We start from the raw sequence: 25,377 nt of genomic DNA on the forward strand, positions 1-25,377 counted from the left end.
CTTTAAATAATTATTTACACACCTTCTCAGATTCCTCACAGCAATCCTGTAAAAGAGGTCAGTGCCATTGTTTCCATGGAGTTACTGAGGCTGAGAAATAAGCATTTATTTTTACGCTACCTCAATATTTAAATAAATAAACACACCTTTATGCTTTTATCAAAGCTATTGTCACTTTGAATGTTGTATACCCCTTTGCTGTATCTTTTATGAAAAATAGAGTTTTAAATATTTAAATAAATTAATTCATGGTAGGGCTATGCCTCAGCAGAGGAACTCTCTGTTTTCTAGTGGGCAACAGGACACTTCCAACTGGGATCTCGTTCCTCCCTGTGCTTGCAGACAGGAAATGTTGACATTTTCAAAGAAGCTGCTGTGTGCCTCTCCCTTGGAAAGCCACAATCTGATTTCTTGGTTTCACACAGCTTGTGCTGCCTTTCTGGCCTCTTCTTTCTAATCCATTTGTAATTTTTGTCAGTTTTGTATGTGTGCTTTTTCTAAGGTGGGTTGCCTTTGTGGTAGTTTCCTTCCCTGGCTGCCAGTGTTGTTTTTTACTTCAGTATGGTTTGGACTTTTAGTGCTAACGTGTCTCACTAGTCCCTCATCTCTTCTCATGTGCCTCAGAGCTCAGCTTTATACCAGGAACTCTCTGATTCCCACCTCAGTTTCAGCCACAAGGGAGAGCTCAACTCCCACCTGAGGCATCTGTTCTTGCACAAGGAAGAAGATAGCTATGGTTATTTACTTTGCAGAATAAGTTACATATTTATTTGCTAGTGGGTGGATGAAATGCCAACAAGTCTTAGCACTTTTTCCACATATAACTTTTTTTCAAAGTGTACAAACACATGTGGTCCACCAAATAGTCTTAGAGCCATTCTCTAAATGTTTTGAGAGCCAAGCAATAAATAATGAAAGAGACAAGAGAGGTTTACTTACACTGACTGTTTAGAATTTCTGTTATGTTTTAGTTTCTTTGTTCATTAGTGTGCTTATTTTAAATGTAGGCGCCATGTGTTACTCTTCACTGCGAGCTCTCCTGTAGGGCACCATATCCATCTTTGTAGCATGGTCCCATGTGTGTTTGGTGAAGAGGATATTGTCCTGCCAAATCTTGAAAAGGTATTTGTTACCATAACAACTGGAGCTATATTTCCATTGGGAGAAACAAACGTTCATTGTCAAGTTTTAATTCCTATTGAAGTTAAAGTTTTGTTCGAGAAGTACTTAGTCTGTTTCTGAATGGAAAAGATCACAGATCCATAATTATCCTGCAATTTAATTTTAAAATGGGCAGAATCTGGAAGACACTTGCATCATCACAAAATAATGCTAAAACATACAACTGCTTATGCAATTTTGAAATTTGGTTGCAGGCCCCACTGATGGCCAAAGGTAAGTGCCCAGCATTTTTTCTCCAAATCATACAGGGAGAAAATTCTGCAAAATGTCTACAGACTGAGCTCCACCTAGGATCTCACCTAGCTCTTCAAAAAAGTAGTTGTGGTTCAATTTCTGCTGGATTTTCTTTCTAGAGGATTTTTTTTTTTTGTAGGTTTAACAGAGCTAGTAAATACATTTATACAAGTGGAGTTACAGGGTAAAGTCCTTCTGTTCACGGTTCCAGACATTCTATTCTTTCTCCACTCATCTCCTGTTTTTCTAAGTTTTCCTCTAGCAGACAGACAGCATTCCATACCCACTGAGCATGCTCAGTCTTCATTCAGTAGTTTCCCCCCTTTTGTTTCTTCACTATGTTTAGGTTTCTGTGGTTCCTGATCTGATCTACTGTATTGGCCCCAAAATAAGCCACACTTTTTTTCCAACTTCTGATCGTGAAAAGTTAAAGTGCGGCTTATATTTGCAACCTTACGGCACTGGCAAAGCAGCACGGCTCTCCCCCACCCCACCCCCCGCCCAGAGCAGCCTGGGAGCACGGGGCAATGGTGCATGGCTCCCAAGCCTCCCCCAAGCAGCCAGATTTTAAAGGTGTGGCTTATTTGCAAGTGTGGCTTATATTCTGGCCAATACAGTATATTGAATTCATAGATTTTTCAAATGATTCTTTATGTGGAACCCTCCTTCCTCTCCCCGGGGACATTAAAAAAACCCTCATAGAAATTACATACGAATGTAATAGTCACTAACATAGGTTTAGTGCTTCAGTAATTCCTAATGAATTGACCATGTGCATGTTGTTGAAATAGTGATATATTTTTAATAGTTCTGACTAATGGTAGTTTATGTATTTTCTCCTCAGGAAAGCTATCGGTTCATAGAACAAGCCACCACTATCATGAAAGCCATTGGAAATGTGATACTGAATTTTGGAAATGCAGAAAACCTTCCCGCAGCCATAAAGACACTGGAAGCAACACATTGTCCTCCTGGCCTCTGTGCTCCAGGAACAACTAGAGAACACTTTAAGGTAAAAAAAACAAGAAGAATCTTATCCTTCTGTTAACATGCAGAATATATTGTGCTTTCCAAATGATTGTTTTCTAGTGCAGCCCATTAGCTGAAACTCCTGATAATGAAAATTTAGGTTGTCTCTCATGAATTCCTGTAAACATGCTCTTGTGAATTTCACATCAGATACTTTGAAAAGTCTAGATCTTCCTCAATGTTGACAAGAAACCTAACCCCATATTCTGGATGGTATGAACTAACAATCACACAGATGCCTGTTCTCTGGCTGCTTAGTGACATAAGAGCATAGAATCAGCAGCTGTGCTGTTGGACTGAGGTGATCCTTGGTCACTATGTAAATGAAATTATGGCCTTGTGCCAGTGTGGCACACAAGGGCCATTTTTCAAATCATGCAGACACAGTGAAGAATGGATGAGATCAACAGCCTTGTCTTCAGAACAGATCTCCACTCCCTAATTTTCAGTACATTATATAAATAATGAGAAAGTGAAGTATGAGTTTTTGAGACAATTACAATATGGTCCACTGAGCAGCTGTGTTCCTCTTATCTCAAAGGACTGTCCCTTTAGCTATGGCTGTGCAAGCCTTAGGATCATGCTGCCCATGTTGCAGTAGCTAACATGTTGTTGAACTGCCCTTTTCTCAGACAAAATACTTTGACTTTGGATGTAGCTTTCAGCTAACTGCTGCTGTTGTTGCTGTTGCTGCTGCTGCTGCCGCTGCCGCTGCTGCTGGGTTGTCAGTTGTTCAAACACCACAATGCCCCCAAATCTGAATTGTCCCCAACCTTTGACTGATGTTGAAAAGATACATTTGTTTGTTCTGGTTGCTTATGCAATTAAATATTTTGGAAACAATAATGGCACAAGGCAGATATCTGATCATATCTTAAGATAGTGATCACATTATGTGGCTGGTTTGAAATATCAAAAGGAAAACTCATTTAGTTGGAGTGAGCCATTTTACAGATTTTACAAATCCACTCTATCTAGTAGTCAAATATACAGGTTGGGTATGTGTTCGGTAATATTTTCCTCTGAAAATCATTAGTAGAAAATATTTGATCATTTATTTATAATAATTTACTGACCATTTCTCTTTTACATTTTAGGCTTTCAATAATGCTTTTTGGCATTTGATAAAACAGACATTGGGGAATGTTCCTCTCAACTATAAATTTGCTTACAGATGTTTCACTTTGGATTTTAAAGACAGTGATGTGTCTGTTGAAGACACAGACTCCTCAGGTATATGGAAAACATGAATAATGTACCAGCAATATTTATTTTTAAATAATCTATTAAGAAGATATCATTACAGAAAAATTCTGCCGAATGTTGAGATGTCCTGCCATTTTAACACAACAAACCAGACACAAAATTCCTAGGTGGTATTCTCTCATATAACTGATGGAGCCTACCGATTTTTTGAACTTCATACAGCAGAGCTAACATGATGCTGCTAACTTTAATTCTGTATCAGCACACCTTTATGCCATTGATCTTGTTTGGTTTTTGTGTGATACTCTTGAGGTTTACCCATCTTTGATCCCAACATTTGGGGCATCAATGTGGAGACACAAGCAAAGGAATACAAAGGAAGACTAGGACAATGTTAGCAATAACAGTCCTGCAACACTTGAACATTGTTGATTCTCTAGACAGGCCATTGTTCCATCTAGCTCAGTATTGCTGACACTGACTGACAGCAGCTTTCCAAGATTTCAGGCAGGTGTCTTTTACATCTGTATGTGGAGATGCCAGAGATCGAACCTGGGAGCTTTTTCATACAAACTATATGGTCTAGCACTGAGCTACATCCTTTTCCCATTTCAACAGCACTGCAATCATTCAAATGCTCTGCAACACCTACAAAAAAAAATCAGTCTTATATATGTTCTTAAACTTTAATTGGATTTCAGTTTTAATTAGCATTTGACACTAGGAGAACAGCACATCACTTACCTAAGCTTGCAAGACATAAGTCTAGCACTCAATACAAAAATCTATTTGCATTTTATGTTCCCAGACTTAAAGTGTAAATGCATTGCATCTAGTGTGGAGGATGAAACGGTCCGTGCTGTCTGTTTGAGGTCATCCTAAGTACTTTGTTTAGCTAGTGCTTTATCTCCAATAGTTGCCAGGCCAAACTCTGGGAAGTTACAAGCCACTACTGTGGTTGCTGCCTAGCATCTAACCATTAGCAGTCAATTGCCTCTGAAAACTAAGGTTCCATTTTGGCAATCAGGATTAACCAAGACCAACAGTAGATATTGCACCTGAGAGGGCAGAGATGCACCATTTCTGCTGCTCCCTTCCTCCCCTCCACCAACTACTCCCTCCCACTCACGCTCTTCCAACAAAGGACTCCTTTCTTAAAGCAAGATATCTCAGAGATGCTCTGGGCTGCCGTTTTTCTCCATTGGCAGCAAATGACTGTTTAAATTTTTTTTTTTTTTAAAGGCAACTTAAGCAGTAATTTTCAGCTATAGTACAGACACTATCTAGGAGATTTCACTGACATTACCTTACTCTGTACCCCATCCCCAGAGCAAGTCATGGAGTATATGCCTCCACTCTTGGCAGCAAATAGGGGGCAGGAGGGAGCAGGGGCAGAATGAGGTGGCAGCAGGCAGCAGAAGGGAAAGGCAGCCAGCCAGTTGTGGGCTCGGGGGGGGGCACATAATCTGCCAACCATCCTGATTTGCTGCCTGGCCTATCTGGGTTTTTACTGCTAGATGCAGCACTAAGCTTGCTGATGTAAGGTCTAATAAACATTCATTAGATGAGAAAAATGTTTCAGATCTATCAAACTGATCTAAATTCATGTAAATGTCCTGCAGTATCCAGTTACCTGAAAACATTTTGCAGGGAAACAGTACAGAACCATATATTTTCATCAGAAATGTTGCATTAGACTGCTTTCTTTGGGTTCCTAGATTGTAATGAACAAGTGGGAACTGCAACCAAATGTTGCAATGATCCCTCTTATGTGTGACTACATAAGAATCCACACTTGTAGATGTGTATTAGTATAGAGGATTTCATCATAAAACAATAAAACACTCCATTGTTGGTTTTTGTAGACATGACGTAAGTATTGTAATCTCACAGGCAGGTAACTTTTGTATTAATTTCTTTTTAGAGCTGACAGATGTTTCTGCTTGGCAAAGCAAAGATCCCACACCTGAAGAGGAGAAAGTTGCACTTAAACTGCAGGCTGCCTGGAAAGGGTCTTATGTGCGGCTACTAATGAATGGCAGAAAACCAGGTCAGGATTCTTCTGAGAGAAGTGACAGTTGCGCCCTGACACAGCCCCTAGGGGACGGAGCAGGGCAGCACCTTCGTAATTTGCAGACAGCCATTTGCTTTGGCTTCAACCAGCCACGGAGGATGATGGGATATCCCACCAAAACTCTAAATTTAAGTTGGCTAATGGAGGCCTACATGCAGAAATGGACTGAAGGAACCAAGGCTTCACTCCGGTCCACCACTGAAGTATATAAGTAGGCTGCACTGGGTGCCAGCTCATGTGGTAGATAAGGGTTGACTCTTTAGTCTACTCCCAGAGGGGTGAGATGGTTCATTACCCTGCCTTTTTTATCAGGTGTGATATATGAGGGTACTCCTGTAAAGGGATCTGGATAGAAGATTCTGTCCAGAAGCCCAGATGAGGAGTGGAAAGGACATAGAACCTCCAAATGGCTGCCAAACAGCCATTTTTCTGACTTTCGGATTGGGGGGCCAGGGCCCAATCTCAACACCTAGAATCTTGAATTATTCACAGAATGCCATAGGAATCACCACAGTGCTTGTATAATGCAGTTGGTCATTATATCATAAAAGCTATTTATTTGTGCAAAACATGGCATTGTTGGCTACAAATGTCCTCAGATGATGTCTTGCAGAAGTGTTGGTTAGATAGTCTTTTCAGTTAGACATGCTTTCATTCTGCTTACTCTCAGAGCTTTATATTTTACCTTATTTCTTCTTTTTTTTAATAATATTTTATTTGGATTTTTCAAACATAAATGCAAAAATAAAAAAAACAGTATAACATATATCATAACATCTTTTCATAACATCTTTGGACTCCCTCGCGCCTCCCGCTCCCATTTACATCATTGCCAATTCTTGCCAGCAATTTATCATCTTGTTTACACTCTTATGTCAAATTCATTTAAATATAATCTATAAGTTCTCCAAAAGGTTTATAGTTTTTTCTCAAATTTACTTATCATCTTAATTCTCACTAATTTAGTGGTGCACAATTATTTATGATCTAGCATCCTTTCTTAGCATTCAACCAAATTACAGTATTTTTTAAAATAAATCTTGAATTTCTTCCAATCTTCTTCAACCCTCTCCTCTCCCAGGTCTCGGATTCTGCCAGTCATCTCGGCTAGTTCCATATAGTCCATCAGTTGCATCTGCCACTCTTCCAGTGTGGGTAGTTCTTGAGTCTTCCAGTTCTTAGCGATGAGTATCCTTGCTGCCGTTGTTGCATACATGAAAAATGTTCGGTCCTTCTTTAACACCTTCTGGCCGACAATGCCCAGAAGGAAGGCCTCTGGTTTCTTAGGGAAGGTATACTTAAATACCTTTTTCAGCTCATTATATATCATTTCCCAGAAAGCCTTCACTCTAGGGCAGGTCCACCAGAGGTGAAAGAATGTTCCTTCATTTTCTTTACATTTCCAACATTTATTATCAGACAAATGGTATATCTTAGCAAGTTTAACTGGGGTCATGTACCATCTATATATCATTTTCATTACATTTTCCTTCAAAGCATTACATGCAGTGAAGTTCAACCCAGTGGTCCACAACCTTTCCCAGTCCTCAAACATAATTTTATACCCAATGTCCTGTGCCCATTTTATCATAGCTGATTTAACCATTTCGTCTTGTGTATTCCATTTTAACAGCAGGTTATACGTTCTTGAAAGTACCTTAGTCTTTGGTTCTAACAATTCTGTTTCTAGCTTCGATTTCTCCACCTGGAACCCTAGCTTTTTATCATTTTTAAAAACTTCATTAATCTGAGCATAATGTAACCAGTCTCGCACTTTATCCTTGATTTTCTCCAAACTCTGCAATTTCCAGTTGTCTCCATCTTTTTCTAGTATTTCCCAATATTTTGGCCATTTGGCCTCCATATTGGGTCTTTTTCGGGCCTTAGCTTCCAGGGGTGAAAGCCACCTTGGAGTTTTATTCTCCAATAAGTCTTTGTATTTTGTCCAGACATTAAATACTGCTTTCCTGACAATATGGTTCTTAAAGGCCTTATTGATCTTAACCTTAATATTTTACCTTATTTCTTCATGCCAGTGTTTAGGAATGATAACTATGTTGAATATTTACTAATAGCCAAATTTGTTTTTATTTGTCTTTTTATTTTTCAGGTACTAAGGAGAATACTAAAGTCAAAGACACACTTCAAAAGTTGTGGGCTCTAATAGAGCCAAATTTTGAACAATGTTCTTTGACACTTTTGAGGTAATACAAAGTATGGTTTCTGCAGGGTCACGTATATAAATCCCATGTTTTGCCTCACAACACCTCCCCCGCCCCCCTTATTTTCTTTCATAAAAGCTGACCTGACCCTGTGGAAGTGCTATAGGGAAAGTACTGAAACCCAGTTTTGGGCATCCCTATATTTAGTTTTTCAGATGTAAAAGTGAAATTTAAAGAACACCCTGCTTAACCATTGAATCAATTTTTATTCTGCTTTATATTCAGGATAAAAAAAATCAAGAGACAGACTATGAATTTTACATCAATTTGTTACTGAAGAATTAAATGTAATGTCAGTGGTCCTTTACCTTTACCTTTATGTGCAAATTGGCAAATGGGGCAACATCTCTTCTTTTTATTGATCCACATTCACATCTGTATTAAGGACACCAGATTGCTGTCCCAGATAAATGACTGAGTCCTGCATGAATAGATTTACAAATCATGGGCTATAGTCTGACTGAGTAGAGACGGTTGTCTTCAAACTGTGTTAGTTGATAAGGTGGAAACCAAGTTTCTTAATTTTTTTTCATCATTAGAAAAGGATTATATATTTATAATTTTATTTATTACATTTCTATTCTACCCATCATCCCAAGGATCACAGACTGGATTACAATAGAAAAGCACAAAAATACATAACATAGTAACAAGCAATCTATACCAGTTTATAATGGTATAGATTTGCCAGGCACCTCCCTGGGGGGAGCATTCCACAAGTGCGGAGTTTACCACAGAAAAGGCCCATTCCTGTGTTGCCACCCTCCAGACCTCTCATGGAGGCGGCACACAAAGAAGGGCCTCAGATGATGATTGCAAGGACTGGGTTGGTTCATATGAGGAAAGGAAACGTACTGTGGTCCTGAGCCATTTAAGGCTTTATAGATTTTGCACCGCTCAGTAAGAACAGACTTGTGACTTGAATCCACAAGAGGTTTCTTCTTGCTCACAGATTGAGACACTGCCTCTCCAATGTACACATCTGTTCTGTGTTGACAGCTCAGCTTCAGCCAGCAATAAGGTCTGAAACAGGGTACTGCAGAGGCAGGGTACTGCAGAGGCTGGATCCAAAGTTCCTTTGTTTTCCTGATAGACCCCAGAATTGGATCCCTAAACTATGCCAGCCTGGAGGTAGCATAGTTACTACATTGATACAGAGAAAGTAGTTTTTAAAAGAATGTATAGAATATATTTCTTGTGTCCAGTGATAAAGCTGCATGATCATATCTTAATTTCCCTTTGAACTTCTGCTACTCCTCAGGGCCACATTAGATGTGATGTGAAAGATTCAGAAATACAACCCCCAACATCTTATTCTTCTCAAAATCAGCCACAGAGAGGGGGTAGGGCTAGATTTGGGTCACACTGCTAATCTAAATCCTCCCTCTGGGAACTGCTATTCGTTTCAGGCAGTAAAATATATAGAAACAGTATGAGTTTCACTCTCCACAGCACACTTTCCTTTCACAGCTAATAGCAGCTCGTGTATGTGTTAATTAGATTGGCTGTGATCCAAAGTGGGGGGCACCACAGCTGGTTTTAGCAGGAAAAAAGATGTTGAAAGATGCTTTTGAGCATCTCCCATGCTATTTCTAGTTTGGCCAGCTCTTAAAATATAAAAAGGTAAAGGGCCCCTGACAGTTAAGTCCAGTTGCAAACGACTCTAGGGTTGCGGCGCTCATCTTGCTTTACTGGCCGAGGGAGCTGACATTTGTCCACAGACAGTTTTTCCGGGTCATGTGGCCAGCATGAAATATAGGTCTGGCTAATTAAGCATAAAGCAGAAGGAACAAGGGAGGTCTGGCTTTAAGAGCAAAAAAGGTGTGTAGTGAGGCTTTAAACCTGAGTTTATTGCAGTTTTTGCTCCAGCTGCTTTCACCTCCCAATTAGATTCAAGCTGACAGAGAAGTGAAATTCTAGTTAAACAGAGGTAATCCTCAGATTGGGGTATAGTTCAGCACCCTTCATCCCCATATCCCTTTTGCCCTTTAAATCCGACTCCTACTGTTTATTCCGGTGTGGGGAAGCCATTGGCCTTGCTTGCTGGGGCTGATGGGAGTTGTAGTTTAGCAGAATCTGGAAGGCTTGATCCCTCGTTTGTGAGATTGAGTAGACCCACACTTAAAGTGTTTGATATGCCTCTGCCACAAGTAATTTGTTGCTTGTTGAGGAAGGCATTTTTTCATAATACAGTTGCCACTGCTTAATCTTTGGGATGCTATTATATCTTGTGTATATAAAGAGTGGAGGCAGCTTGAAGCTCAGTACTGTTGGTTATGATCTCAACTGATTATTTTATATTCTTCTTGTTGTGTTTCATAGAGATATGTTCAAAAGTAAATGTAAGTCACTTGAAAAATACCGTTGTGCTGAAGATGAGTGGACTAAGACAGCTTTTGCTGATTATACTGTAACATATGCGGACCAGCCAGCAAATTTTTGGTTTGTGGTCTTCAGGTGAGGTTTGTTATTGATGAGTCACATACAGACCATCTATATCATATTATAGTTTAACTGCTAATGCTGTTTGTGTGACTGAAAGCCAAGTGACCACATGTTGAAACAGTCTTGTACTTGTTCATGAAGGTCATGCTTGAGGAATTCAGTCTTCATTAATTTCGATATAAAATTATCTGATCACCATCTCTAGAACTGACATGTGGATCAGACCTTTGATATTCACTAGATTGCAACCCTTCTTTGAATGTTGTGCAGTAGTTCTAGGCAGTTTAAGCATGTCAAAATCTGCTTGTAAATAGGCATTTTAAACGTATTTTTTAAAAATTAGATTCATGGTGGAAGTGACATGGAAATACAGTGGTACCTGTTTACGAGTGATTCGGTTTACGAACTCCGCAAAACCGGAAGCAATGTCCTAGTTTGCAAATTTTACCTTGTCTAAGAACGGAATCCAAACGGTGGAAGGGCACCAGCAGCAGGAGGCCTTATTAGGGAAAGTGCGCCTCGGTTTAAGAACAGTTTCGGTTTAAGAACGGATTAAGTTCATAAACTGAGGTACCGCTGTATGGGTAAAACCTGCAAAAATGGCATGAATTGGAGAAAGACAGATCCCCTTATCCTTACTTTACCCTTTTCTCCCTTTTATTATAGAGAGGTGTTTTATGTTCCAGAAGATATGATCATAGCAGCAAAGTTTTATTCTTCCATACCTACATGTGCATTGCATGTCGTAGACAATGATACATTGGAAGAAATGCCTCGGATCTTTCTCAGGGTTGCACCACATCTTTATACAAAGAATAAGGTGATAAATATAAACATCTTCATAGTAATTACAGTACTACTACCTTACTAACAAAATGATACAAAGGACCTTTTACTACACACTGATATAAATAACAATTATTTTCCCCAGGTACTGTGAATGCAACAACACAACCTGTAATTCTTCATAATGTACAAGTCTTGACTATTGTAGGGCCATTTTGGGGTTTACAGTATTGCATCAGCAGCAGCTATAATATTTGCTCTTTATTTACCAATACTTATTGTATCATATTACTTGTGTTAATAGCTAACAAAATTAACTTTAATTTCAGAGAGGATATACTTTTATGGCTGAAGTTCAAACTGGTGAATCACCAGTGTTGGCTGGGAAATGGAGGCTTCGACTCATAGGTTCCTACAGTCCCCTTCCAGTTCTTTCTCGTGAGACTATAAACAATGTATATTCCATTAAAGAAGTTAAGGACTATTATGTACCAAATGCTAAGAATATTATATTCAGGTAAAATTGAGGAAATGGCAAAGGTATTTGCATATGTACCCTATTTGAGTGTTCATATGTTACTTTGAGCATATTACTTACTGAAGCATTAATGAGTAGTAATCATAGAATCATAGGATTTTAGACTTGGAAGGGACCGTGAGTGTCATTCTAGTCCAACCCCTGCAACGCATGATTATTTTTGTCAAATGTGGGGCTTAAACCCACAAGATTAAGTCTTATGCTCTGGCTAACTGAGCTGTCCCAGTAATGCTTTTGTATCTTTCCCCAAATGCACCACGTTGGGCATTTTTAAAATGCTGGGTCAAATCCTGGTCTTTCTGAAAGTCAGACATGAATGTTGTTTTTCTATCTCACATTCATCTCAAGACATTTGCATGATCTAGGAAATAAGGTTTATATTCTAAAAACATGAAGGAGTAAACCACACTGAACTCAGTAGTGACTCACTTCTGTGCAAACATGTATGTGATTGTTCCTAAGGTACCCAGGGCTTTGCACAGGCCTCTTTTTTATCATTTGTCTAATGTTTGTTCAGAAAGTTTATTGTAGTCAATCTTGGCATTTTAACTGCAGTTTCATTTCGATAACTGGTTTCCATAGCAACAAATGGCCTGTTCTAAACATATGTGTTAACTTCCATCTCAGAGCTTACTGAGCTGGGGCTAGGCTGCCTTCTTGAATAACATTATTTTAAGGATTGAGATCTTAGACTTGCTGAAAATAATAAAATCTGCCTCAGTTAACTATATATCTTTACTCCCCCTTCTCCTTCAGGTATGCAGTAAAAGTAACAACACCACTTATGGCTACTGTGCAAGTACAGACCTCCAAGCCAGATGTAATCATTAAAGTGCAAATTCTGGACTCTGAGGAAGAAATGGTGCACTCTGTTGGGAAGGGTCATGCTGTTGTTCCTGCATTTTATTTCATATCTAATGAGCGGCCTCTAAGTAGCATGTGTAAGTATGGTAAACTCAATTGCTATGATTATTGTGGACAAAGAGACTGCCAATACATTTGCATGTGCACCTGCCTTAATAACTGAGGTAATAATTTGTGGCATACGCTAAGACCTCATTTAAGGATTACTGACTTTGCTTTGTCATGCTTGCTGCTGAGTGATCAGGCTTGCATATTTAGAATCTGTTTCCGGCATATGGACCATCAGACCATGCAGAATGGGTATACCATTCCGTGTCAAGTGAATCAAATTCTGTTTCCCCTCAAATTACCCTACAGTGCTAAGTTAGGTGTTCCAAGAGAGCCATATCTCATATGTTGCTACATCACATCTATTTGGGCATTGTCTGTAGAGATTTCCACTAGGGTGCTATTAGGAGTCTCACAGCAGCTAATAGCAGGAATAGCAAAGTCTGATGTGATACTTCCTCATTCTGACGGTTAAGCTTTACTTAGAACTAACAAGCTTCCAATCAAGCAATTATTTTGCCAAGACTAATCTACATTTATAAGCTCCTTATAAACAGTTCTGAGCTGTTTTTCTGGATTAATTATTATTCAAACTTGTATTATTCAAAATAATAAAGAGCAAAGAGACCGAATTCCATTTTAAAATATGAATTATTCAACTTAAAGGAGTGTGTGTGTGTGTGTGTGTGTGTGTGTGTGACACCACCAATCTCCATATGGGCCTGCCTGTTCACTGAACAATCTCTTCTGTTGAATGTAAATCTCTTCTGTTGAATGGCACACTGCGAAGTTCCCTTGTGTAATTTTTTTTTCCTGATGTTGTTGTTGATTTCCTTTTGTTTGATCTTGTGGTGTTCTGTGTCACTGGCTTTTGCTGCAATAAAACTAACTTGAACTTGATTTGGGAAGTTCTGCCATTATAAATTTAGTGGGTGAAAAACAGTTTGGGCCTTTTTGGTGGTGGTACATAATTATTACATGCTATCTTTGAAGAGACTTGGCTCTCTCAAATAGGTGTCAGGTGAAGACTTCTTATTTTTTCATTGCATTTTAAATGGGTATTTTATCTAATTTTTATATTGTTTGATATCAGCATTTTGGAAGTTGTGGTTATCTGTATTTTAGTATTATATTATTTATTTTACTATGTTTTAAAATTCCCTGGGAAGGTTTATGAAGGTTGGGATGTAAATCCTTAGAGTCAGTAGATAAGTAGGTAAAGCAGGAGGAGAGAATTACAGAAGTAGATCATAGAATCATAGAATCATAGAGTTGGAAGAGACCACAAGGGCCATCGAGTCCAACCCCCTGCCAAGCAGGAAACACCATCAGAGCACTCCTGACATATGGTTGTCAAGCCTCTGCTTAAAGACCTCCAAAGAAGGAGACTCCACCACACTCCTTGGCAGCAAATTCCACTGTCGAACAGCTCTTACTGTCAGGAAGTTCTTCCTAATGTTTAGGTGGAATCTTTTTTCTTGTAGTTTGGAACCATTGCTCCGTGTCCGCTTCTCTGGAGCAGCAGAAAACAACCTTTCTCCCTCCTCTATGTGACATCCTTTTATATATTTGAACATGGCTATCATATCACCCCTTAACCTCCTCTTCTCCAGGCTAAACATGCCCAGCTCCCTTAGCCATTCTTCATAAGGCATCGTTTCCAGGCCTTTGACCATTTTGGTTGCCCTCCTCTGGACACGTTCCAGTTTGTCAGTGTCCTTCTTGAACTGTGGTGCCCAGAACTGGACACAGTACTCCAGGTGAGGTCTGACCAGAGCAGAATACAGTGGCACTATTACTTCCCTTGATCTAGATGCAATACTCCTATTGATGCAGCCCAGAATTGCATTGGCTTTTTTAGCTGCCGCGTCACACTGTTGGCTCGTGTCAAGTTTGTGGTCAACCAAGACTCCTAGATCCTTTTCACATGTACTGCTCTCAAGCCAGGTGTCACCCATCTTGTATTTGTGCCTCTCATTTTTTTTGCCCAAGTGCAATACTTTACATTTCTCCCTATTAAAATTCATCTTGTTTGTTTTGGCCCAGTTCTCTAATCTGTCCAGGTCGTTTTGAAGTGTGATCCTGTCCTCTGGGGTGTTAGCCACCCCTCCCAGTTTGGTGTCATCTGCAAATTTGATCAGGATGCCCTTGAGTCCATCATCCAAGTCGTTGATAAAGATGTTGAATAAGACAGGGCCCAAGACAGAACCCTGTGGCACCCCATTAGTCACTCTTCTCCAGGATGAAGAGGAACCATTGATGAGCACCCTTTGGGTTCGGTCAGACAGCCAGTTACAAATCCACTGAGTGGTAGCATAGTCAAGTCCGCATTAATAGATATAAAATTTTAGATATAAAATTGAAATCAGTAAGACAAATGACTAAATGCTAAAATACTCTTTAACATGTTATTGCCTCTTCCAGCAACATCAAGTAAAGGTGGAGTTGCCCAAAGCACTCCCAAAAAGGAACCTGAAGTAGTTGCAGTCTCTAAGAAAAAAGGTACTGTGGCAGCTCAGAAGAATGTCAAGTCTGCAGCCAAGATGTCACAGGAAGGCCCAACTTCAACAGAAGAAGAAACTATTGTTACCCCTGTTCTTGATGAAAATTTATTTCAGCAGGTGAGAGATCTTAAATATATTTGTGGAGGATTTTTGAGAATAATTCCCACTACGTTGCTTCATAGTGTAATAAACATCGTATCCTAAAGTTCCTGCGGAAGGTTGAACAAAGCAGTTCCCCAAGAGTGAACTCTTAGGTGTCGTGTTTCCTAAGGGGAGTGTTATCTCAAACAAGAGGATGAAAACAAGGTTCAGGTAATTCAAGATTCCTGCTAAATGGGGGTTTGGAATTAGATGAAAAGGAAGAACAGAACGCTTTGTGCAAAACGGAACAAGACACCACCAGCAGTGGGGCTATCTTGCCGAGTCGCCACTCTAGCATGTTAAAATGGTGCTTTTGTTCTTCCCAGGGCTACTGAATGGCCAAATGGAGGCACATACTTGTGGTAGCTGTATTCAGGTGTAACTCAATACACAAAGCGCAACAAGCTGAATATTAATAACTGAATATTAATAACCAATAAAAACATTTTATTGGTTATTTCCTAATGTAAAGGTCTAGCCCAGTATGTGCAACATATACAGTTCATATGTACGGTATATAACCTATGAGACTAATTACAATATTAATACATTTCTTCTTTTTTATATATATAATTTTTTTTATTTGCATTTTATAAATTTCCATCCAATTATTCATTTAATCCCGCATACAACAAATTATGACTGTTTTTGACTTCCTTCAGCGTCTCTGACAATCATCCATATTTATACCTTTAATACACATTCCTTTCTTTCGTATTGCCATTATTCCTCCTTACTCCCATTATTTCTAATAAACAATACTTATTTTTATTTACAGTGCCTCTTTAAATCCCACTAGCATTGTGTTTACACCACATATATTTTTCAGATAATCCACAAATTTTCCCCAGTCCTCGATGAACTTTTGGTCTTTAGTATATCTGATTTTCCCAGTTAATTTATCCAATTCTGCATAGTCTATCACTTTTGATCTCCATTCTTCTATTGTTGGTATCTCCTCTTGTTTCCACTTCTGAGCCAACAGGATTCTGGCTGCCGTTACAGCATATTGAAAAAGCTTGCAGTCCTTTTTTCCTATGTCCTTTCCTACAATACCTAAAAGAAAAGCTTCGTGTTTTTTCACAAAAGTGTATCTTAACATTTTTTTCAGCTCATTATGTATCATTTCCCAAAAACTTTTCACTTTCTTACATTCCCACCACTGATGAAAGAATGTCCCTTCTTTATCTTTGCATTTCCAACATTTGTTATCAACCTTATACATCTTTGCTAATTTTACAGGTGTCATATACCATCTGTAAAACATTATCATCACATTCTCTTTCAGTGATGTACATGCCATAAATTTTATATGCTCTTTCCACAATTTTTCCCAGTCTTCAAATTGAATATTGTACCCAAAATCCTTTGCCCACTGTATCATTACCGACTTGACCTCTTCATCTTTCGTATACCATTCCAGCAATATCTTATATATTTTTGACAAAGTTTTATACTCATTATTTATTATGTCTTTTTGAAAACTTGATTCTTTTTCTATATAACCTTTTTCCTTCAGATCTTTTTTAAATATTTCATTTAATTGTAGATAATGCCACCAATCATGTACTTGCTCTTTAACTTGTTCATATGGCTTCAGTTTCCATTTCCCTCCCTCGTTAGTTACCAATTCACCATAAGTAGCCCATTTATCTCTCATATTAATCTTCTTCACACTTATTACCTCTAACGGAGACAACCAATGTGGGACTTTTGGTTCCAATATATTTTTATATCTTTCCCAGACCTCTATTAGAGAGCCCCTGAAGATGTGGTTGCCAAATCCTTTATGCACCCTCTTTTTATCACACCAGAGATACGCGTGCCACCCAAATCTGTTATCAAATCCTTCAAGGTCTAATAATTCCTTGTTTTCTAATTTTATCCATTCTTTTAACCAACATAGACAAGCTGCTTCATAATACAGTCTCATATCTGGTAGGGCGAAGCCTCCTCTTTCTTTTACATCCGTCAATAACTTAAATTTTATTCTAGGCGTCTTCCCCTGCCAGATATACCTTGAAATCACTTTTTGCCATTCTTTGAAGATTCCTATACCCTTTAATATGGGTATGGTCTGAAATAAAAATAACATCTTTGGTAGCACCGTCATTTTTATCATAGAGATTCTTCCCCAGAAAGATAGTTTCATTCTTGCCCACACCTCCAAATCCTTCTTTATTCCCTTCCAAACCGGGATATAATTATTTTGATACAAATCAATATTCTTGGGTGATAACCAAATTCCCAAATATTTAACCTTTTTCACCACCTCTATCTCCGTTCGTTGCTGCATTAGTTCAACCATATTTTGTTCCATATTTTTTACAATCATTGTAAATAATACATTTCTTCTTTACTTATCTTTTCTTATTGTTTCTCCTTGTAAGTTCCTGTATAACACAATCTTTAGGCTTCCTTATTGTTTCTTCCTGTAAGTTTCTGTATAACATAATCCTTAGGTGAAAATAGAAAAGTCCTCAAGGTAACAAGAACAACACAGCTGATGTAGACTGTTGGCACTAGCTGGCTGGTGCAGCTGCAAACTGCTAACTTGGGCAGAACAAGGTTTCTGGATATCTCCCTTGTTTCACCCCGAAGGGCTTCCTCAGCTGATATTAAATCTATACAATATACATAAACACAGGGTAATACAATATTTGGTATCCAAGGTACATGTTTATATTATAATGTATTGATGCTTATGTTTGTAATAAGCTGCAGGTTGTTTGGAGACCTCTGTGTAACAAGTGCCTAATGCCTCGAATATATAAGTAATATGTGCAAGTTTACCTGTAACAGATAGGGCAGCTTTTGTATGTCATGGTTTGCTTCCTCTGTTGTGCTGACCCATGCCTTTGCTGGGCACAGTCACCTGCAGAGCGAACCTGTAGGAAACAAGGAGTTAAGGGACATGCTCAAGTTGTCAAAGAGGCAGCCCAGTAATGCCTTGGGGTGTGCTCTGTCTTTCCTTGAGGGCACCCGACCTGCTTTTTCTCTTCTGCTCCTCCAAACCAAGCCCCCTTGTCTGGGGCATATAGTTGGGCAAACCCCATCATGGTAATTCTTGCCTCTTTTACCCATAATCCCATTCCATTTCTGCATTAATTTGTGCATTTCTAAAAATTATTCTAAAAGTCCTTTCAATATACATATTTAAGTGCATATTTTGATACTAAACAGTCTAGAACTGAATCTTAGCATTCAGAGAAGTGAAAGAACTGGTGGCTAGTTAAGTTTCAACCTGCATTTCAGTCTGAGAGGTTTAGATCAAGTTGTTTTGCACACGAATTCAACACATTCAGATTCTTCAAGCACCTTATTTGACCCTTCTTTCCTTCCCTACAGAAATCCAAGATAGTAGTCAAAGGGGTGGTGGCTAAAAGCAAGGTTTTTTAAAATATTAAAATAAGAAGCTGTGATTATTTCTGAAAAAAATAATTTACTGCATTTCGCTTTTACAGCCTCACAAGTATATTATACAAGCCTCTGTGTTGCATAATAGTTGGCCACTTACTGAGAACCAATTGGTATTTGTTCAGGCACTGAGAGAACTGGAAAAAAATGAAATCAAAGGTGAGTGAGTGACTTTGCTACATGCTTATTTTTTTATTGAAATGCGTCATAACTGAAACACCAATTTCTTTGATTTCAGTTAGCTAATTATGTAACTTACATTTAACAGAATTGTGATGAGAACTTACAAATAGCAAATTATTTCTGATAAATGACTTTAATACCACCCTGAGAAAGTTTTTACTGAATGGTAGCACAAAACTTTATTAAATAGAGAGAGAGAGGTCAAACCAGAATAAATCAATTATATTCAAGTCCATTAAAACTATGGTGCTTAAGTCTCAGGGCAATCCTGTGCATTTTTACTCTGAAATATGTGCCATGAATTTCAATGGGACGTTCTTCCTAGTAGGTGGTTTTAGGAATTCAATAAGTCTGGAGTGCAAATTTCTCTGGGAGTAGCTTTTTTCTTCTTTAGTATGCTAGTGTACCTTATTACCTCTCTTACACCAAGACATTAGAATCAGTGTGCTGAAATGAACAAATATGAACATACAATTGAAGATGAACTGTTGCTCTGATACTACGAGCATGATGTCACAATTTATTTATTAGGTCTTATTTTTCCAACTTCTACTTTGGAGTGCCATTTGTTTTGAATTATGCCCTCAAATGATAACTTTTTTACCATCCTTTATAATGATTGAAATAGTTATGCATGTCAAAGGATATGAAACTGGGTTTTTTTAGATGGTGATGGTTCTATCCAGGGCTGAGTGCAGCCAGCTCTATTTCCCTTGTGGCTGAAGCTATTGGAAGAAGCTGTTGCCTGTGCTTTTTATTTATTTATTTATTTTTTAATTTTCTGTGTACAATGGGCTGCGTGTTCCACCTGGGTCTGTGTGGGATCAGCTGGCCAGCCCACCTTCCTTGTGACTGACTGTTCTTAAAACCACTCATTGTTATCCAACTAACTGTTCTTAAGTTATAAGTTGTTGTTGTTGTTTAGTCGTTTAGTCATGTCCGACTCTTCGTGACCCCATGGACCAGAGCACACCAGGCACTTCTGTCTTCCACTGCCTCCCGCAGTTTGGTCAAACTTATGCTGGTACCTTCAAGAACACTGTCCAAACATCTCAACTTCTGTCGTCCCCTTCTCCTTGTGCCCTCCATCTTTCCCAACGTCAGGGTCTTTTCCAGGGAGTCTTCTCTTCTCATGAGGTGGCCAAAGTATTTGAGCCTCAGCTTCACAATCTGTCCTTCCAGTGAGCACTCAGGGCTGATTAAGAATGGATAGGTTTAATCTTCTTGCAATCCATGGGACTCTCAAGAGTCTCCTCCAGCACCATAATTCAAAAGCATCAATTCTTTGGCGGACAGCCTTCTTTATGGTCCAGCTCTCACTTCCATACATCACTACTGGGAAAACCATAGCTTTTACTATACAGACCTTTGTTGGCAAGGTGATGTCTCTGCTTTTTAAGATGCTGTCTAGGTTTGTCATTGCTTTTCTCCCAAGAAGATCTAAGTTACTTTTTGTTTATTTAAAATACTTCCTGAAAGTCTATCATTATGTTAACTTGGAAAAGTAGTGGTAGTGTTTTGAGTGTGAAAGCATCCATTTTCAGAAAGAGGCTGTCAAGAAGAGTTGCAGACATGCTGGATGTAGTTAAAATTATTTTTTATTCAAAGATGCTGATACAGCCCTGCATCAAAAGAACATGTCACTTGATAATTTCCAAAAAACGCTATTGTGTAAATAAGCTTTCATCTCTCATCCTAATATTTCATAATGTAAGACAACAGTGCCATCTAGGGTAGATTTTAGTGTCCAAATTAAGTAGCTAGGACAGAACATTTTACTTTTAAAGTTTGTCATAAATAAGGGAGAGTGCATAATTTTTAAGACCTGTTTCCTAAAAGTAAACTCTTCGGTAACAAACAATTATGTAGCTCCAGAAGCATAAATGGAAAGCATAAATAAACACTACAATGAAATTTACACAGCACGTCCTACTGAAAAACATGAAGAAAGTGTAAGTGTCCTAAGTCCAGACATTCACAGCAACATGGAAGGACAAAAATCTGCAGGCTCTTCCAAAGGAGGTCGAAAAGTGAAGGAGAAAACAACTGAGAAGGCAGAAAAAGCTGCTAAAGAAAAACCCGTAACTGTTGTTAGGCCCGAATCACAGGTAATAATAAATAAATGAGTTCATAAAGTGCATTTTCAAATGTTCTGAATGATGTTGTATAGAGTAAATTTCTTCTTTATTTTTCCAGGAGTGAAAGGGAAAGTAGTAAACATTTTTTAGTATGTTCACTCTCTAGTGCTATGGCTGAAACACACACTGTATTGTGCTATATTTCAGCTCTGCCTGGCTAGGCAGCTGTCTTGAGATCCTGTATAATTGAATGGGATGCAAATTGAATTGAATTCAAATTCTATTTGAATTTGCTGGAGTAATGAAATATTAATGTCAGTTGCAATTTGCATCACTAATGTCACAGTTGTGACAACTGAGAGGTTTCACAACTTGTTCTGCCCCTCATACACATTTCATTCATATCTTCCACTATCATAATTATCATCATCTTTATTTTAATGACCCTTTATTTAATGACCCTTAATAGTTTTTGATTCCCCTTCCTCTACACCTCCACTTGAGGGTGGAAATACATTGCCACACTTTTTAGGGTGTTCTCTTCTGTCTATCTACTTGGATCAACTCAAATGGCCTCTCTTGTTTATTATTATTGTTTATTCATTAACTTGTTTCCATCCACATTTCTTCATTTTACATGGTGATGGCCTAGATAAGCCAAGTAATACTAATTATCCACAAGAGCCCCCTAGGCAACTTGGTATCTTAGCTATGGCAAATAACAACCATCGTCAGGTGACTGGACACGGAAACAAGCATCTGTAAATGGAAAAAGAGTTTTTTCTCCCTCCTTTCATGCCATTGATGTGCTGCAAATGATTAGCGCCCATGATAAACATAGTGCTACTCCAAGACTACTCATAGTTTGGGTAGCAGAATCACATGCTCTCTTTCCTCCCCAGCAATTACCCCATTTTTACAAATTTCTCTTGGCAGTCATATGCTAGCCATGAATAAGGGCACTCCTGAACCGCAGTTTAGAAACCAAGTTTTAAAACAACTCACATTGGGGTTCACTTCAAATCCAACCCTCCATTGACCCATTACTGCTCTGCTAAAGAAGATATTGACTGAAAGCAGCCTTTGCTGCATGTATGGGGGAAACAGACTAGTTTTGGGGATGGTAACTCTTGCAGGTTCCCTTGCAAAGTTGAGCACACATATGTCAAATGAAACCAGAGGGTGGCATTTGGCATTCTTTGACAATAGCAGTCTATCACAGACAGTGCTTCTCGATAAGGAATTGGCTCTTTCATTCATTTGAGAGTTTCAAAGCAATATGTGCTCTTCTGATTTTGCTTTGTGCATTTCATTTCTAGCAATCTGATCCTAACAAACCCTCCTGGATCTTACGTCTAGTCGTTGAACAAAATGAAATAGAAGCACTGGATTTGAGGAAAGACACTGAGAGAGCAGATGAGATCAAAGCTATGAAGCAAGCATGGGAGGCTGCGGAGCCAGGGAGAGCTGTTAAGGTAACCAGGGCTTATCGTTTTACACATGCATTTAAAATGAGTTCCAAGATTCAGCAGGGTACTGTGGAAATGCCAACCAAAAAGTCAAATCCCTGCAGAGATTTTTCAGTATCAAACTCCTGTTTGAAGAGTGAGTGCTGAGGCTGAACTGAGAGATTGATTTGAATAAATCACGGTAGGCAGCTAGGCAGTGAAAGCCCTGAATTTTCATTTATGCTTTACAGTGCTGGCTGGTAACATTCTGACTTGGTTATGGCTGCAATTTTTAACATTGCTGTTTTCATCACAGTAGCCAACATGAGGTGGCTTACAATGGGTGTAATTATATTTTGTGCCAAATCTATTGACCTCTCAGCAGAAGCATTTCTGCTTGCCCGCACATGCCAGCTTCTGAATAAGATTTGGGGGGGGGAGGGGGGATGCACAGTGCATGTGATGTCAGGATGTTGGAGGAGCTGGGGCAGAGCTCAGCACAGTGGCAGCACAGCTTCAATGGCTGTGGCTTCTCCTGCAGCTGCCGCCACCGGCCTGGGGCTGCTTCCAGCCTCTTTCCCCTCCATAGCAGGAGGAGGAAGAGGAGAAGGAGCCATGGCTATTGAGGCCACATTGTGCCCGGCTCTGTGATTTGGACTTGGGGGTGTGTTCAGCCCCTAGGAGATGGCACCCCTGTACTTGCCAGACAGAATGATTTCCCACCCCTCCGACTTTTCTAGGGGTTCTCCTGCTCCTCCCAAGCTGATTTGGGAAGAGGGGGGAGCAAGGGAGACCTACAGTGGGACTCATTACTCATTGCACTGGATTCTGCTAGCACAACAACTTAGTTTAATCCAGCCTAATATGTTTAAAAGACAATACCAGTCACTGCTGGACTCTGAATGCTGGATTAGATTGGGCCTTTGATCCATTCCAGCAGGGCATATTTTATTTAAATAACTGAGCATCAACATGACTGCCAAAACAAAACAAGGTGTTTTTCTTTTATAAGCATTAATAATCTCCCCTTTTCAGTTGCTTTTAACAATATTGTGCTTTATTCAGTGCATTTTCCATGTACCCAGTTGTTTTTGTTATTTAACAGCCAGTAGTCAAACAGCTTAAAATTGCATAATTTATGGAGAAAATATTGATTTTTTGTTTCTGTTCCTGTCACTCCAAGCACTGCAGTTGAATGTTGTGACATGAGTCATTTACCGATGTGTGTGCTTTAATTCAGTGACTCATCATTCAGTTGTCAGCCAGACCTCCATCACTTATTAAAACAATTAAGCCGCTCGGCTCAAAATTTAAATGATACGTTCTCTTGGTGTGCAATGATAACATGCTACTGTTGTACAGCCAGACCAAATCTGAAGAGATTGTTTCATATGCCACTGCAATTACATGCATGTGCCTATGTTCCTATGGTAACATCATAGGAAATACAGGAAGCTGTCTTATGCCATGTCAGGCTTTTTGACTATCTATCTGTTGCTTGCCCTAACATTGACTGTGCCTGGTATATTGTGGCCATCTTACCAGCAGTGGCTCTATTATGGGGCAATGGGCAAAGGATTGGGTGAGAAAATGCAAGCTTATTTCTTTGTTTTTGTTCTCTAAGATAGTATTCAGCTCAAACACAAACTAGTGGTCAGACAGGGGAGAAGTGGGCATGTAGCAGACATGCAATGATTTAGACTTTCCTGTCTTTCTTAGAAATGTATTCATATAAGTACCTCACATGAAGTAGATGTGGTAGTAGATGCAGGGCCATCATTACTCAGGGTGTGGTCACTCGGGTGCCGAATTCTGGGGGGTGCCAAATGTATACCTACTGCTGTATACTAGTCCCTCTCGATTGGTGGCAGTGAAAAGCAATGGAGTTAAAGTCCCCGCCCCCCTCCTCTGTTGCTCTGTTACCCCGTAGCGTCAAACATTCTTGACGAGTTAGGAAACAAAAGCAGCTTTTTCCACTGTGTTGTTGTTACAGGTGAGCGATTTCCCCTACCAAAAACAGCTCAACAATTTTGGCTTCTCCCCTTCCAAAAAATCTCAATAAAAGTTAATTTTGGGGCAGCTAAACTAAATTTTGGGGCACTGGGCGGTGAGTAGATGAGTCTCCTAACATAACCAGTGAAGTGTCAAATCCTGGCTTTCTGTAGCATGCCTTTTAGTTTCTTTCTCCATACAAAGTCAGACACAATAGCTGCCTTTTGGAGTTGGAAGAAGACAAGCACCCACCAATAATAATAACAATTATTATTATTATATTTATTTATTTATTTATTTATTTATTTATTTATTTATTTGTACCCTGCCCATCTGGCTGGGTTTCCCCAGCCACTCTGGGTGGCTACTCATTGGACCTGCCTCCCCTAATTTTGAACTGTGTATTTAGCTACTCCCCGCCAGCTTGCCTCTGGTTTTGGATTCTGCTCCACTGCTCTCCTGTCTGAGAAGCCGGATCCTCCCCCATCCCATCTGGATGACAATCATTGAGATCATTTTCCTAATTGTGACACATTCTTTGTTGTTGAAAATTTGTGCCTCCGAAAAGGGTAATCTCCTTTCCCCGAGTTCAACTTATTTGAAGGGGGAAGGGAATAATAGCTTTCCAGATTACTTTAAGAAAAATGGCATGAGTGGAAGAAAGGGAGTGACCACCTACTCATTCTCCATCACAGAAAACAAGGTTGTGGAAGACCTTGCTTTGTATTGCCTGGCTTTTTGTAGATCTGCCTCAAGGACTGTTTTGTCAGTCATTTCAAAATTATAAAATATAGGAGAGCATTCCTGCCTGGCCACCTTTTCCTGGAGACTGTCAGCCATGAAAGGACCTCCTGTTGGCAGGATTTGATTTGGAGCAAACAGGCATTCCAAGGCTACAGTGCGCTAATTTGGACTCACATTATTGCAATAAACATCAATATTATGTGGGAAAGGAAGGGAGGGTTTAAAAATTGCTTCACCAGTTG

At 39.2% G+C, this 25,377-nt stretch overlaps 1 protein-coding gene across 2 annotated transcripts in view; it reads left to right on the forward strand.

Annotated features, from left to right (window-relative positions):
- ADGB (androglobin) overlaps window positions 1-25,377 on the forward strand; it is a 68,879-nt gene that overhangs the window by 33,117 nt on the left and 10,385 nt on the right. For both annotated transcript variants that reach the window (XM_081854308.1, XM_081854307.1), the window contains exons 19-31: window positions 1,008-1,122; window positions 2,261-2,428; window positions 3,543-3,678; window positions 5,576-5,701; window positions 7,836-7,929; window positions 10,270-10,404; window positions 11,059-11,212; window positions 11,508-11,695; window positions 12,473-12,657; window positions 15,053-15,249; window positions 18,738-18,849; window positions 20,797-20,981; window positions 22,271-22,426. In XM_081854308.1, coding sequence (XP_081710434.1) covers window positions 1,008-1,122; window positions 2,261-2,428; window positions 3,543-3,678; window positions 5,576-5,701; window positions 7,836-7,929; window positions 10,270-10,404; window positions 11,059-11,212; window positions 11,508-11,695; window positions 12,473-12,657; window positions 15,053-15,249; window positions 18,738-18,849; window positions 20,797-20,981; window positions 22,271-22,426 — 1,951 coding nt within the window. The remainder of the gene's footprint in view (window positions 1-1,007; window positions 1,123-2,260; window positions 2,429-3,542; window positions 3,679-5,575; window positions 5,702-7,835; window positions 7,930-10,269; window positions 10,405-11,058; window positions 11,213-11,507; window positions 11,696-12,472; window positions 12,658-15,052; window positions 15,250-18,737; window positions 18,850-20,796; window positions 20,982-22,270; window positions 22,427-25,377) is intronic.

This window comes from Podarcis erhardii, assembly GCF_964252035.2.
Source record: "Podarcis erhardii genome assembly, chromosome: 3".
In the NCBI taxonomy this organism is placed as follows: Eukaryota; Metazoa; Chordata; class Lepidosauria; order Squamata; family Lacertidae; genus Podarcis; species Podarcis erhardii.